The sequence below is a fragment of the Anoplophora glabripennis genome, unplaced genomic scaffold (assembly GCF_000390285.2).
Source record: "Anoplophora glabripennis isolate ALB-LARVAE unplaced genomic scaffold, Agla_2.0 scaffold339, whole genome shotgun sequence".
NCBI lineage: Eukaryota > Metazoa > Arthropoda > Insecta > Coleoptera > Cerambycidae > Anoplophora > Anoplophora glabripennis.
In genome coordinates, this window is record NW_019416451.1 from 199,410 (window position 1) to 216,150 (window position 16,741).

Genomic DNA, 16,741 nt, shown 5'->3' on the forward strand with positions numbered 1-16,741 from the left:
TTAGAACTTATTAGAGCTATTTGCGAAAAATATGTAGATATAAGAATAAATCACGAAACAAAAATATTTAACTCTCTAAAAGTTACAAAACGACATGTACTAAATAAAGTTACAATATTTAAAGGCCAATAAAGATTTTAAAGTAATGTTAGAATTTTATTTTTTATCCAAATTTTAAAAATCTTAATAATAGCTTTAGCAATTTTAATGTTTATATTCGTATATTAAAAATATATGCCGTTACATTTTGCATTAGTTAAACTAATTTTATCATTATGTTTCAGAAAAATGACAATTTAAGAAATAGAAAAAATAATAATATATTTTTTTAATAACTCCTATAAAAACAGTACACTCAAGCTACAAAAAAATAAAATTGTTTATCATGTATTAAAAAACTTTTTGAATGTGAACTTATTTAAAAAATATGGATTAATAAGAACTTGTGAGGACTGTATGTGAAAAGTATATCGATGTGATAATAAATCATGAAGTTAAAATATTTAATTCAGTGAAATCTACTAAAAGACAAATATTAAATAAAGTAACATTATTTAGAGGACAATAAATATTTGGAATTTTTAACCTAACGGTTTATTTAACATGTCGAACATAGACAAGAAGTCAACAAGGGGACGTTTTCAACGTGGCCGAGGAAGGACAGCAGACAGAAACTACAAATTAGATAATGACAAGCCTCACTTGAACCGCCAGTTAAAACAACCTCTGATCCTCCCACACCTTCATACGGTGTACCAAAAATGGAAATGACCACTCTACAACCAGCGGAGACATCAGAGTCTACCGCTAAGAGTGATATACCATCGAAGTTTCTGATGTGGCGCAAGCCTCAGAAGAAAGGGAGAGACTATTTGACTCCAAATGATGCTAGTCTTATTACCGATACAACAGTGCGGGATCCGGGCGAACTGGACTCGATGCCGATGCTGCTGGTAGAAGACAACGCTCTACAATCTATAGGCGATGCGCTTCAAATCGCTATCAGTGCGGAATGTTTACCATCCGCTATCAGGCAACTCTATAATGAGTTATCGGCTTGTGACAAAGTGTTTTGTCAACAGGTCTCAAAAGCGATGCTGGAGTATTACGTTTACGTAATGTTCTATAGAAGAATTTTGGAGATCAAAGAACGGGACACTCAGTATGAACGACCGAACAACAAGAGAGTTGCTACAAGACCTAAATCTATACTTGTAGCATTTTGAACTGCTACTTTTCTTATTCATTAATTAATTAGGATTAATGTATGTATACTTACTAACAACGCTACTTTTAAATTAGTATATCTTCTTGGCATTCTGTCATATTTTACTTCTTTCGAATTACACCTACACGCTCTTCTGTTTTATCGACATTGAGTTTTCTGATTGCTGCTATTCATGATATTGTCTTAAGTATTCGATACAATAGGCAACCAACACACCACTTCTAAAAATCGCTGAAATGATATTCGCAAAAAGTGTCCTCTAGCTGAGGTCAGAAAATAACATCTAACTGGGAGAGACGGACGGGTTCTAGTGAAGTAAAAAGCACTGGGTGGATTGTGATTGATTTTGCAGTTTTCCATTTTCTTGGGGTTTGAAAAACCACCTTTTCTAGTGCTGATGCTGTGTGCCGTCAGTGTGTCTCTGTACCCAGAGGCCTCTCGATAAAGGTTTTCCGAGACGCTTTTCTGTTAATATCTACATTACGTTCGATGGTGATTTTGATTACGTCAATTTAAACTCTTCCACAGAAGGGTTTTAGGATAAGTTTGATAAGCTCCGACATTTCGTCTAAGTCCAGCTTTGGAGGACTATCCACTAGTGGCTTCCTGTTGCCCATAAGGACGTCGTCATTACATTTTGTTTGGCCTACGTTCATCATTAGCTACCACAGTGTTCCCACAGCGATCCATATACACTGGTCAACAAAACCTAGGACTGGATAGACAGTATTTTGTTCCCAAGTACCTCGTTGCCACCTAAGAAGCAACATCTTATTTCACTCCCCAGACAAGCCGATAAGCCTCATATATTTATTAAAATTTTTTGTTGTTGTTTATATATAACTATTTTACTACTATTTAAACCTACTAAAGCATATCTTGAAAACGTATGTAACGCACGATCACAGTACTATGAATATGCGCTCTTAGCCCATGTTTAAATATTTTTATCAGTTTTGTTTCTGACAGTACAACCTGTCAAAATAGTTATATTAAAACCATTCAATATTTTTTTTTTATTTTTTCTATCACTAAACTTTAAATAATATTTTTTTGTATCTACTAGATTAATGTACAATCCACTTTGCAATTTCGGGAGTTGAAATAAATAGTTTTAAAATTTTATCTACTACAATTTTTTATTTCATTCACTTTACCATTAATTTTTTAAATATCTTTGTTTCACGATTTTGATTTCGTAACTTGGCAAAATCGAGAGTACTCCGCACATTTCAAGTGAAGTTACGTGGCGCCCAGTACAACCTACCTCGATGATACCAGAAAATTATTACAATCCGCGACCCTATTGCTCTCTGACGAAAAGCTGCCGTACCCTAGTGTCGGATCCCCGATGATAATTTTTTTGTCTAAAGGGACCCTGCATACTATCCGAGCACATTGTTGCCGTGGTTAGATGGGATCGGTGACCTCGACTCTCGTGACCAAGGGAGAGTGAAGTTGATCATGCCACAGGTGTTGAACATCGAAGGCCACTTCGGAAATATCAATGCTGATACCCATACGCTGTATGAGACAGTTCCAACGACATTGGTTTCAACTCAACGAATGATAGCTGATATGTCAGCTACATTGCGTGACGGCCCTGAGATCTGGGACTTGCCCGCAGCAATTCGACCAAATACCAACGAAGCGGGGGCGCCTACGCGTAACCTTTTAGGTTATAGCCAAGCAGAATTATTGACAACTGCACAAGTTGAGGCGTTAAAACACGCAAGTATCGACACTGAATTCACGCGTGTTATTATGCATGATCGGTATTGGATTAATTCTAATTTACTGTTGCATATATCCAAGTGGTTATCAGCCATCAGCGGAAAATATCGTATGAACGCAACAATTAGCGACTCTGCGATGGGAAGTGCCGGAGAGCTTTTCTACGTTGAAAGCTCATTTGATCAATACGATGCTTTTGAATTTGACAGAAACAGTCATTTTCTTGACATCCTGACCAAGCTTTTGGCTAGTAACAACGGTGATATCCGTGTTGCTGCAAAAATTGCTTTGCTACCGAGTCAAAAAGCGAGACGGAAACGACCCAGTCCATAAATCTTTGGCGTGTTACGATTGGAATCAGTACACTGAAGAACCAATCGAATGGATTAACAGCACGAATGCTACGTACGAAAGAGGTAGCTACCAAATATGGGACAATCCAGTATTAGAAACCGCTTATCACGTTGCAGAAATTCATTTGGGAAAGGGTATAAGGCACCTATTAGGTCAAAAACTTTGGTTTATTTTAAAGATATTTTCTCAAAGACGAAGAATTATACTGATGATATTGCTAATTTAATTAGGTGCTTAGATGAAAAAAATTGAGTGAATTTCAAGAAAATGTAGTGTTTTAAATTTCTGGATATATAGTTCGTAACCTCATTAATGACACTACATGTAATCATTGTGTTGAAATATAACTAGATAGAGGTAGTATATTTACTGACCACTCTTATACTGTCGCGGTCGCGGGGACTTCCGCGATTTTTGGAAAAACGTAGATCGGGAAAATAGTTTTGTTAGATTGAGGGCGTGAGAGGAGGCCAGGATTGGCGAAGACGCCGTTTTGGGGCGTGGCCTGGGAGGTTGGTCCCAAATAAATACGCGAGTCGCGGTAGCTTCGAGAGCAGTTCTTTTCGCAGTATAGGGGAGTGCTGACGACCGAAATTCGAATCTTTTTGGTAGGAAAAGTCAAGAAATCGGTATAATTGGTGAGGGTGTCCTGTGGGAGCCCTAAAAAAGCTAAATAAAAAGAATTACGTCAAAAGTTCAACTATAGCATCGTCATAGTTGCCGAGTGGCGACTTTTGAACTAGTCGTGCAGATAAAAACTTTTATAGTAGTGGGTTAGATACCTATTAACGTGTATTTAAAGTATTGGGAAGGTGGAAAAATAAACATTTACTTACCTGTAGAGTCGTGGACACAATTAGTAGTTAGAAAAATTCAACTTGGTTCGCGGGGGAGTTGAGGTGTCATCACAATCCGCGTCATCCAGGAGTTTCAAGTCCAATCTGAAAGAGAAAGAGTTATTAGTGTATAACAATTAACGACAATATATGTGTCTAGTGAAGTTGGCGTTTCTTTCCTTGTCTCTAATTGTGGCGATACCATAAGTATTGGCCTTGGTAGTAACAAAGGTACCTACACATAAAAGAATTCTATTAGTAGTACCTCAACCTGAAGGTTAGAAAGCTAAATATACATAGTCAAGTAAATTTGATAGACAGAATTTGATTGTTGTGATACCTAAAAATAACTTACCTAAATTTGCCTAAAACTAAAGTGTACACTGGAGGCAGGGCCGGACTCTAAGCTGATCCAGGGAGCAGACCGTAGTTGGCGGGTAAGTGAGAATTGTATATACAGGGTCGCCTAAATTGGCAGTTATAGACAATTGAGACTTTTAAACTTAGAGTAGAGTGGTAGCAAAGACTAATTGAACTATTGTGTGAAATGGGAGAGTTAGAGACTAATAAATAACTTTGATAGTAAAGACTAGTAGTGTCGCGAATTAGAGTCATTGATTTGGGGAATAACCTAGTCATTAAAATACACGTCTAGTTAACTGGAAAAAGGGGAGACAAATTATTATTGTTAACTTTGGTATATAAAAAACTGTATGAACTTTGTGTAACTGTAAACAATGACCTCAAGAGAGAAGTTGGTTGCGTGCTCACTCCGTCCAGAGCGAGCCCTGGAAGAAGATCGGCTAAGTGAATCCCTCACGTCCACCGAGTCCTTGGAAGGAGCCTTTAACGCTCCAGTGGAGGTCGTGCTGGAAGGGACGATGCCGCTGCAGCGAAATCTAGGTGGGATGCGTCCTGGGGTGAACTTTCCCGATTCCGTAACTCTTGAACCGAATAATACTTACCTGGATATCGACTCCAGAGGGTCTGTCGGCCCCTCAAGCGCAGGCGCGCGGCAAGGCGCTGAATTTGGGGAGCGCGATCGAGAACAATACCACTCCTCCAGAAGCTTATAAATCATTCACCAATTTAGTTACTCGAGGTCTTTTTTATGCTTCAAATGTGGTGTTAAAATTTTACATTTTGTAGAAAGGCATATTCGCCTTCTATTAGGAAGTGGAAACCCTTTAAGAAGCAAAATGAACTTGCAACAAAAAATTATAAATGCACCCTGTAATTCAAGGATTTGTTGATGAGGAATGTCACAAATTCAGATCATTCGGAAAACAACTGCCATATATTTAAAGTGCCGAATGTATCACTATTAAATTTAGAATAGCACGGAAAAGTGCCACAATAAGACACAAAATGACAAAACTTGTTTATTTAGCAATTGTTACTCCTAAATAAACATGAAAAATAAAAAAATATTTAAAAAAATGCGTGAGCCTTCCATTAACCAACGTGAGATAGAAAGAGATAGATATGCGTAACCGATGCGGGTTGCCTATGCAATCGTTTTGCCTCACCTGCCGCCCAAGGCGGGGCCGTTCCAGGTACGCAGGTAGTATAGAGTTCACTGTATATGATTGTCCACATTGTGCATTAGTGTGGTAATTTTTTAATGGATTATTTAGGGAGATTTCGTTCTATCCTATAAATTTATTTTTATATGTTTAGAATTAGATGACAATCGTGACAGCACCTACGAGAGTATTGACGAGCCTGAAAGTAGTGAAGAGAGTGATCGTAAGTCTTGTGTATATTTTACAATTTACAAGAAAAAAAAGGTTATTTAATTTTAGCTGAAGAAGATAATTATTGTAAAAATAAGAATGACATTAGTTCAAAGTCAATGACGGATACATGGCAAGATGCGGTATTGCTGCAAAATGTTCCTTTCACTAAAAATAAGGGATGTAGATTTCTTAAATCTAATAGTAAAGCAAAAAAATCAATATTGCGAAGAATGTTTTTTATCCGGCGTTGTCAATAACTGCAGAATTACTTTATGGAAAAAAATGAATGTGACCGAGTAACATATATGTGCATATGGGCACTATAAAATTGAATTGAATATACGATTATTAGAAAAAAGATTCACTTTTTGGACACTTCTATTAATTGTACGTTCTTTGCATTTCGTTTTTAACCCTTTGTCGGGAGAAGAAAACCTTGACCATCTGTATAGAATACGACCGGTGTAGGTTTTAATTCTAAAATGTTAGCAATTTTTCAACCAGGAAAAGATTTATCCCTTGACGAATCTATGGTCCTTTGGCGCGGTCCCATAGTTTTCCGCCAATACATAAAAAACAAACGCCACAAGTATGGAGTGAAGTTATATGAACTAGCAACACCGGAAGGATTAATTCTAAATGTGATAGTGAACACTGGTGCTCTAGATCAAATCGGCGGGAAAGGACATGCTTTGAAAGTTGAATACAGGAGATAATAGGCGTTTTGCCGCGAGACTGCGTTGACTCAACGGTATTCAGTTTTTTGTTAACACTGCGTTGTCGCGACGTACAGGTAAAAAAATTAGCCAGTGAGTGTACTTCAACGGTATGGAGAATCGAGGACCGTGTTCTATAAGGTGGTATGTTTTGTTGATTCAGAAACCTAACCTTAAAAAAACATAATACTGATACTCACTTCTCTGTGTTGCAATTCCAATAATGGAAGAAGAGTTGATGGAAATTAATATAAATTACAAGGGCATTGATAAGATGGCCATTGTGATTATAGAACAAGCCCTTATTTTGATGAACGGTGAGTTTTGTAAAATTCTACTAAATTAATTCAACACTATATCCGCCTTTCTCAAGCGAACCCGTTTAAACAAAGGTACTGTCCTCAGAATCCCCGAATGTAGGCTATAATTAATCCGGAGTGTTAGAACAAGGGATAATAGAACCGTCATCTAGCCCTTCTAGTTCCGACGCTTCACACCCCTGCGATGGGTGCGGCGTTCAGTAACCTGGAAAAGCAAGCCCTGAATTGGACCAAACCGAGAGCCGTTGCCTTGGCCCCAGCCACAACCGTTTCAGATCCGCTCTTCAAAATTTCCTGGAGGCCCATTAGACCGGGGGCTAGCCGGAAAACATCAAATAAGTCAACTGAACCTCACCATCCACCTACATACCAGAGACAGCGACGTCTCAGAAACCGAACCTGGAGGATCTATTATTCAAAAACCGGGCCCCTATATCGTGGGATAAAAAGCTGAAAGAGGACACTGTTAAAAATTCTGCAAACGTACTGTATGCCTGCGTGATACGCTAATAGTGCCCGCGAGGGAGACGGAGAGTGGGGACAAACCAGTGCGCGGAGCAAGCGCGAGTCAGACAATGTATCACTGACTTCGTTAGAGTGTAGTCGTATAACTCAACTTTTATTGTTAAAACGTATTATACCCATTATTGCCATCAATTTGTAGTAACAAAATAAAATATAAAATTCATCACCAAGGTTTTATACCCAACAAAAACAAAAGCGGTGTTTCCGCCAGGGAAAAATACTTCCCAGCAAATACCCACCTAACAGACACAAAAAACTTTATAGCGTCCAAACAACAAGCTACTAGACGGCGATACAAATTTAAAACTTCCACTGGGCAGATGTTCCGATTGTGGCTAGACTCCAAAAACCCTTCAATAATAACTTAATATGTATCTTTTTCTCTTCCCTCCTTTCTTTTGTTTTCTGCGGGACATACAGGTGTAACTATGAGCACACATTTTTTTTGAGTTTAAAGAGATTTTGCTTTTATTTTATTACGTAAATATAATACTCAGAAAATAAATAATTAGTAATGAGTTTGTGTTTACTTTATATACCGTTGTCAAATTATGATATTAGATTAAGTAATAATTTTGGTTCAAGGCGATGTATAGTCCGATTTTAGAGGTATACCTGACCGCTAGGGACGAGGAGGATTTTCTTCTACTAGCACTTGATGAGGCTATTAGTGAACCACCGACCGATGAGGGTAATACGTCAACAAAACCCCGCATTCCCAATATTTCAAACCCTACCGAGGGAATCCAGATCATGGAAGCTAGCCCGATATCTCCGGAACAGCTAGAAGCTGCCAATGAACCACCGACCGGTGAGAATGAAGTGAGAACGCCACCCAGCATTCCAAATGTTTTAGCTCCGACGAGGAAATCTAGATTATGGAAATCAGCCCGATAACTTATGAGCAGCATGTTATAATCGACTCTGGGGATGTAGAAGGCCCGACACTATCACAGGACTTGGCAGAAGTCGCATTAAACCGCCGCCGATTGTTATGCTGCACACCGCCAGCTCAGTCTAAAGTGACACCCTTTTACTAACCCGTAGAAACCGATAGCCTATTTTCCTATACCGATATTCCACGCTTATTCTGTTCCAATGCGGACAATATAATGGCAATGACAATGACCCGGCACTGCAAAATCCAGAAAACAAAACACCTACCACGGAAGGAAGGCTACGTCCAGTACTTCAAAAATTCAAAAAAGACAAAAAAAATCATTTAAAGTAGCTAAGCTAAGTAGCTGAAAAAAACGGCCATAAAACTTGGTATATGTCGTGCGTCTGTGTACAATGTTCTAGAACACGGCTGGCCAAACCCAGGCCCGCGGGCCACGGGGTGGCCCGCCAAGACGTTTTAATTTGCCCGCCAAAACGTCTTCGATCCACGATCGATAATACCGAACGCGCATCGTTCAACGACGTTCGGGCACGATCGAGTATTGTCGCGCATCCATGTCATTTATTTAGTGTCGCTCGCTACTTCGCCGCTACCGCACGCGAACGAACGCACGTGTATTGAGTTAATATTTGTTTGTTTAGTGTCAATTCGATTTTAAAGTTAGCAAGACAACTACCTATCAAAACGTTTCATCTTTTCTATAGGTAAGTGACGTGATTTTGGTAACTATTTTACTAACCAGCCTTTGGTTTCTTGTGTGTTACAAATGTAAGATTTGTACATATGAATGCAAGTATCGTAAATCCAAAGCTCAGTTTTATTTTATGTACTTACTTACATTCATTTCACTTAAAATCGTAATATATAGTTTTAACATTATTTTTATTGTTTTAGTATGGCCCTCAGCAAACCAAGTACGAGTTCATCAAGAATAAAGGATAGTCTTCGGACGTTTCACGAAGAATGGGAAACAAAATACCTTTTCACTGAAAGCAAAGCCCGCAAACCTGTGTGTCTCATTTGCTCAGCAACAGTAGCTGTTGCTAAAAAATACAATTTAGAGCGGCATTTTAAGCAAAACCATTCTAAATTCGAGAAAGAGTATCTAACCGGGTCAGCTATAAGAACAGAATTTATAAAGAAAAAGAAGAACCAACTATTTTCACAAGAAAATATTTTTGTAAAACGACATGAAGATCTCGAAAACATGGTAAAAACATCGTATGAAATATCATTACTATTGGCAAAAAAGAAAAAGCCGTTTTCTGATGGGGAAATTATCAAACAGAGTTTGTTAATTTTTGCGCAGAACTGCGATGATCAAAAGGTCAAAGCCATGGCAGATAGTGTTTCACTGTCACGCAACACAGTAGTGAGGCGAGTAGAAGATATGTCATCAGACATTAACAGTCAAATTACTGAGTACGTAACTAAGTGTAAATATTTTTCACTAGCATTGGACGAAACTTGCGATTTAACCGGTATGGCGCAGTTAGCTATTTTTGTACGTTGTATTGATGACAATTTCACTATATTTCAAGATTTATTGGACCTCTGTCAATTGGAAACTACAACCACAGGAAAGGATATATTCATGAAACTCAAAGATTGCGTCGAAGGTAAGAAGCTAAACTGGGATAGATGCAATTCAGTTTGTACTGATGGAGCGCCTGCGATGATTGGGAAAACTAATGGAGTTGTGACTTTTCTGCAAAATCATGTCGGTCGACAATTGTTTGCCTATCATGGTATTATCCATCAAGAAGCTTTGTGTGCTAAAGATATGACGTACGAGGATGTTATTGACCCAGTAGTACGCTGCATTAATTTCATACGTGCCAGAGCTCTTAACCGTCGACAATTCCGAAGGCTGTTTGAAGAAGAAATAAAAGAATACGGCGAATTGCATCTTTATTGCGCTGTTCGCTGGTTATCTAAAGGCGAAATGTTGAAACATTTTTATGATTTGAGGCAAGAAGTTCTGGAATTTCTGGATGAAAAAGAAGCATTGCCAACAGAGAGAGCTCTACTAAAAAATTCATCATGGCTGTGCGATCTTGCATTTTTAATTGATACATTACATTACCTTAATGTTCTTAACCTCAAATTGCAAGGAAAATATTGTTCTCTTCCAACATTGTTTAATTTGATCAATGGCTTCAAAGGGAAGTTGGACTTGTTTGCAGCAAACTTAGCGAAAAATAAATCGACCACTTTCCTACACTTGAAGTGTGAAAGAAGAATTAAAGATCACTGTCCTTGATATCCAAAAGTACCTATCAAAAATTAGGTCTTTAAAAGACTCTTTTGATAACAGATTCAAGGATTTTGAATAAGACAAACTTCAGATTAATCTGTTTATAAGTCATTTGCCATCAGTTCCACTGATCTGCTTGAATATCCAGCAAACATTCAATTGGAAGTGACAGATATTCAAAACCACACTGCTCTGAAACAAATTTTCTACGAAAATGTATCTTCGGAGCAGCTTACAGACAGTTTCGCAAGTTTTTGGAAAAACGTTTCCAGGGAACATTTTCCAACATTGCGCGACATTGCTATGCAAATTTTAAGCAGATTTGGTTCCACTTATGTTTGTGAAAAAACATTTACAACGCTATCCTACATCAAAAATAAATATCGAACATCTTTCACTGCTAAACACATTTCAGACTTGATTCTTCTTTCTTCATCAGATCTAAAACCAAATATCGACAAATTACTTTCAGAAAAATCTCTTCACAGCTCACATTAACTAAAAATACTAATTTTGTTACTATTTTACTTAATTCACAAATAAAAAATATTGAAGCATATTCATGTTTGTTTATTATACTTTTTGTATGTGTGTAATATTTTATGTGTGAATGAACATAGTTTTTTGCCCGGCGCCGCCACCGCAGTCTATCAAATTTTGCCCTCCAGGAAAATCTATTGGCCAGCCCTGTTCTAGAAGAATATAAACATTCGCACGAATACTAAACTGGTAACAAATAAAAATCGTAATAGTTCCAATAATTTATTATTAGATGACATGGCAAAACATGCTATTAGGAGGAAAAGTCCAAGAATTTTTTTTAGAAACGAAATTCCAACTCTAAAGAATGGCTTGCAGGCGGTAAATGAAGTTCCTGATTTGACCACTTTTAAACAAACAACTTTTTATTATTTTTTTTTGTTATAAACGAATTGTAACGTAAATATGAAAAATGCGGGCGTAATAGCATGTTGATGGACAGAGATGAAATTGTGGTATGGAGACGAGAGTAGTAGAGAGACCCTATGACAAATAAGGCTTAAAGAAATGAAAATCGTAAGATTTATTATCTTGATGCGACATGGGTGAATGCAGGTCACACCAAAGCAAAGGTTTGGGTTGATAAAACTGTCACATCGTCGAGACAGGCATTTCTAGATGGACTGTCAACCGGACTAAAATATCCAACAGCTAATAATTAACAGAGTTTAACCACATCCTTATGCTCTAGAACTCTAGAAGATTTTTTTTTGTTCTTAGGAAAGGGAAACAGGTTCATAATCTGCCACATTGGCAGCGAAGATGGTTTTGTTGAAGATGGTTTACGGTGCTTCGAACAAGTGACTATCACGAAGAGATGAATGGTAAATCTTTTGAGCAATATTTTTCTAATATTTTGCCACGGGTATCATTCCCACAAAGTTGAGAATATTCCAACCACGTCAAGTAAAAAAGTAGATATCTAGAATTGGTTGTGTGCAAATCAACTTTGATTACAACTGTTGGCCCTTGTAAAACAGCACAAATTGAAATATGAGAAGTTCATTGTCGACGAAATGGCTAAGATTCAGAACAAACTAGTACTCTGCTTGTCCCCGTATCATTGAGAGTTCAATCCCAGTGAACTCATATGGACAGATGCAAATAATACAAAACTTACAAACTATCTATTGATTATTACTGAAGTAGTAATCGAAAACCAAACTTAACCGATCACGCCCTAGTCTTTATGGTAAAACGTGTCTACAAAAGATGGAAACAACCTGCATCTTATATTTTCTGTGAAAGTAGTACCCCTAAATCGAACCTAGATAATTATGTTATATAGTTATGCAGGTTGTACGAGCAAGCAGGGAAGCAGAATTGAAAATTATAGCTTCAGTGTCTGATCAAGGCTCAAATAATATTTGCGCTATAAAATTATTACTGCTGATTATATAAAATCAGGCACTGAAGTTAATTATTATTGATGAGAAGGAGATTGTACACTTGTATGATTCAACTCATTTAATAAAAGGTGTTCGAACCACTTTCCGCATACTAAACGGTTGCCTCACTTCTACAGTTTGTAGGCGCGGAGATAGAGGGGATTTCTGAAGCTGTGACGCAGCTAAGTCTGTCGCCTGCATTGAGCATCGTAAGACTGGACTGAGGGCCGAAAGTTGTTGTGCATTGTAGTGCTATTAGATATTCGGTTCAGATCGTATTTCCGTCATAATTTTGTTACTCTTAATAACACAACCCCACAAAAAAATTCTATGCACCGGAATAGACCACTATATCCTTATGTTTTCGAGGTTCCTGAGTCCGAATCCGAAGTCAGTTTGACCTTGTCAGGTCAGGTTAAAGATCATTTCAAGATCAAACAGGGAAAATCCCCTATGGTGGAGGCCACCGTGGTTATTATACGAGTATATGTTTTTGGGGTCGCCGAGTCTGAATCCGAGATCTGCTTGACTTTGTCAGGTCAGATTTAAAGTCATTTTAAGGCCAAATCGAGAAAAATTCACTATATCGGGTTAACCGTAGTTATTATGTAATGAACCAGTATTAATTTTCCGTTTTATGCAAGGCCATTGGTCATTTATTTATTAATTAGCGTAATTGGCCAAGAGCAATTATTATCCGTGAGTCGATCTGAACCGTCCGTTTGCCCCACTCTGACGAGCGCCGCGCGCATAATCCCACCAAGACTCCTGCTTAGTCAAGGGGGGATTGAGACAATAAAACCAACGGTCCTGGACGAAAATCCTCAGTTCATTTCCTGAAATAGCTCCAGTACCAGCCTGAGGACCACCCCGAGGACCTGAAACCGACCAGAGACCGCCATCCGACCCAAGGAGTTAGCCGCCGGGAGCAGCTATGCGGAATAAGTAAGCAAATTGTATTTTCCTATATTCACTTGTCCTGCTATAAGTCTGGCCGTTTTGAACTTTGGCAAGACAGTACGAGCACAGCGTTATCGGCGAAGGTTTGACTGGGTGTCCCACCGCCCTCGTTCGTGGAACGTTGTCCGTCACATCAATCGAACTGCTGGTTTGGCGGGGTGTCCCACCGCCAGTGGAAGACGTTGAGTGCAGATTCGTACGGCAGCAGCGTTATCGGCGACAGTTTGGCTGGGTGTCCCACCGCCCTCGTTCGACAAACGATATGAGCCCCTTTGCTGAAACTGCTGGTTTGGCTGGGTCTCCCACCGCCAGTAGAGGACGTGAAGGTGTCAGACTGTACGGCAGCAACGTTGTCGGCGAAGGTTTGGCTGGGTGTCCCACCGCCCAAGCTTGATAAACGCAGTAAGGCACAATAACAGAAACTGATGGTTTGTCTGGGTGTCCCACTGCCAGTAGAAGACGTTGTGTGTCGGCTGTGCAGCGACGGATAGACCCTCGAAGTTTGGCTGGGTGCCCCACCGCTTCTGGGAGAAATCTGTAAGATTGATAAATTCCGACCAGTAAAAAGTCTTCCTATCTTTTTGTGACCTACACTGATAAGTCCGTTTGTAAGAAGAGAACCCTCCGCGGTTCCATCGCTGGCCGCCAGACGCCGCCAGTTGCCAGTGACATTAGATTCTGGGAGGTGAGGACTCCGTCCGGTTGTCTGGCGCAGAGGGACAAAACGTTAGACAGACAAATTCGTTCGCTCTGGGTTGTCATGCCATAGTTATGTACTTACTAAGTTACATTTTACCCTGTTAAAATAGTCATCTCATGTTCATATTAGTCTATTTTAGTTAGCAGTAGTGTGTTCTAGTGTAATACCATAGTTGAGACGAGTATACCAATTTCAAAAGCAACCAGTGTTGGTTATGTAATAAGTGAACCCCGAACAACATCACACGTTTATTTTAAAAGGAAAATAACACTACACTCAGAGAACAACTTTGATTAAAAGTAAAAGAAATATAACCGACCCCTGGATTTAAACTTTCTTCACTGCAGCTATCCGGAGTACTTACTCTAAACCGAGGGTAGGGTTCACGTGGAGTTTCCCCCACGTAAAAGATAGGGAAACTGGCGCCCGAGACAAACCGAACAAAAAGATTTAATCCGGAGTACGTTCCTGTGATGTCACTCATCACCGCCGGCTGCTAACCACCGCTGCCGATAAACTAGAAGTCAAGGGTCGTCATAAAATTAGGCGTCCAAACAGGGACGTCAGTGACGTCAATAACTATAGTAAATTAGAATTCGAATTTGCTCCGTTTAGAGTTATTAGTAGTCTACCGGGGCGGCCACAAGTAACGTTAGAACCGAACCGTCATCACCACCAAAATCAAAATCAAGTAAAGTACGACATTACAATTATATACTATTTTTCATGCGTGATTGTTAGAGTAAAATTCGTTTAATGATAAACATAGCATTAAAACTTATTTACCACTAGAGTCTTTATTACTAATATTTTTTTCAGCGAATTGACCTATATGTATTGTTTTTTATTGTATATTTCTCTTGTATCCTCAAAAGATCTCAAAAGTCGTTTTCTTTTACGTTTAACTCCTCTTGCATTAAACTCTTTTCTTAACGACCAGCAGTAATCGGCCATCATGTTTATATCCCATTGACACTGATATCTTTTTTCCACTGTTTTTATGACCTGATGGAACCTTTCTCCCTGTTCCTCGCTAGAATCTCCCACATTCATTGGGAATTAATCTAAATGTGAATGTAAAAAGTGTATCTTAAGATTCATCAAACACTCTAATGGCATAAAGTTTTTTATAATTCGAGCCACCATTTGTTTGTAATTTGCGCTTTTGTGATTCCCAAGGAAATTTTGCACACCTTTTTTAAAACTTTTCCACGCTGCCTTTGCTTTGCTAGTCACTGTATTGATGAAGTTATCATCCCTTGGCATTTTGCGCATTTATGGTCCATCGAAAATACCTACATAAATTTTTGTATCAGTGACTTTGAAATTGAATTAAAGAGCAATATGCAAAAAACAGGTGGTGGGATATGTCCTGCAGTAAATATAACTGATATATATGAAGCTATAAAAAACATAATCGGAACACAAATAGATGGCTTAAAAAATATCTATGACAGCGACAGTGTGTTGCAGGGTAAGAAACAGTTTTTCAATAAGCATTTCATAAGTGTTATTGAAATAATTATTTACTACATAATTTGTTTATTTCAGTAAACAGCGATACTTGTACTGCAGTCATAGAAAATCATGTAGTAATTGAAGACTTGGAAGGTATGTTATAAAATAGTGTTTTCCAAATCAGTCCTCGTTTTATAACATGTAGATGTGATTTAGTCTATTATTTTTCAATTTTTAACAGTAGCTAGGAAGATTCAGATAGTGTACCTTATATTCATAATTCAAAATGAGAATGAGCTATGTTTTGCAACGCAAGAAGTTATTGAATATAGTAAAACTGATGATCAGGCTAGCGAACCCGTTAAGAATAATTTGGCAAAGGAAAATAATTGGGGACATTATGCCTCAGAAGCGTTAAGAAAACCCGTGTCTCAAGAATTAAAGAAAAATAACAGCACTTTAGGTAATTGTTTTTTTATCCACTTTATCTGAAAATTTATTTTGATATTTTAAACTTGTTATAGGTAAGAAGAAATATATACAGAATATTGCAAAAAAATATGCTAGTAACCATCAGTTAATGGAAGAAAAATTAAAGTTTATACAACTCCAGAAAGAAAAAGGACCCCGCAATACTCTTATGGAAATTGGGTTTCTGTCAAATTGTCTGAATTTTTGATATGTTGTAAATTTTGTCATCCTGAACAAAAGTCTCCATGGGCACAAAGTGCCAAAATGAACATTTTGGCAGCTACGGAGCTGCCAAAGCTCCCCTGACCCGTTGCAAAACTATTCATTTTCAATACTATTTACAGATGTCAAAAGCATATTTTAATTATTCTAATATATAGGGTAATGTTTTTGAGGTCACTGGATTCAACCCTCATGTCAGATTGGACAAATTGACCGTTGACAGCTGTCAATACACTGTCAACGAAGAATAGAAAAGTAAATATTCTCTTTTCACATTGAGAGTTTGGGCTTTTGAGGGAGCTGAATTCAATTCTCATGCCAGATTGGCAAAATTGACAGTTGACAGCTGTCAATTGACTGTCAACGAGGAATATAAAAGTAAATATTCTCTG

At 38.2% G+C, this 16,741-nt stretch overlaps 1 protein-coding gene across 1 annotated transcript in view; it reads left to right on the forward strand.

Annotated features, from left to right (window-relative positions):
- Positions 1-685, forward strand: part of LOC111691548 (putative nuclease HARBI1) — a 4,969-nt gene extending 4,284 nt beyond the window's left edge. Inside the window, exon 3 of the mRNA XM_023454587.1 lies at positions 617-685. Coding sequence (XP_023310355.1) covers positions 617-685 — 69 coding nt within the window. The remainder of the gene's footprint in view (positions 1-616) is intronic.
- The last annotated feature ends 16,056 nt before the right edge of the window (positions 686-16,741 follow it).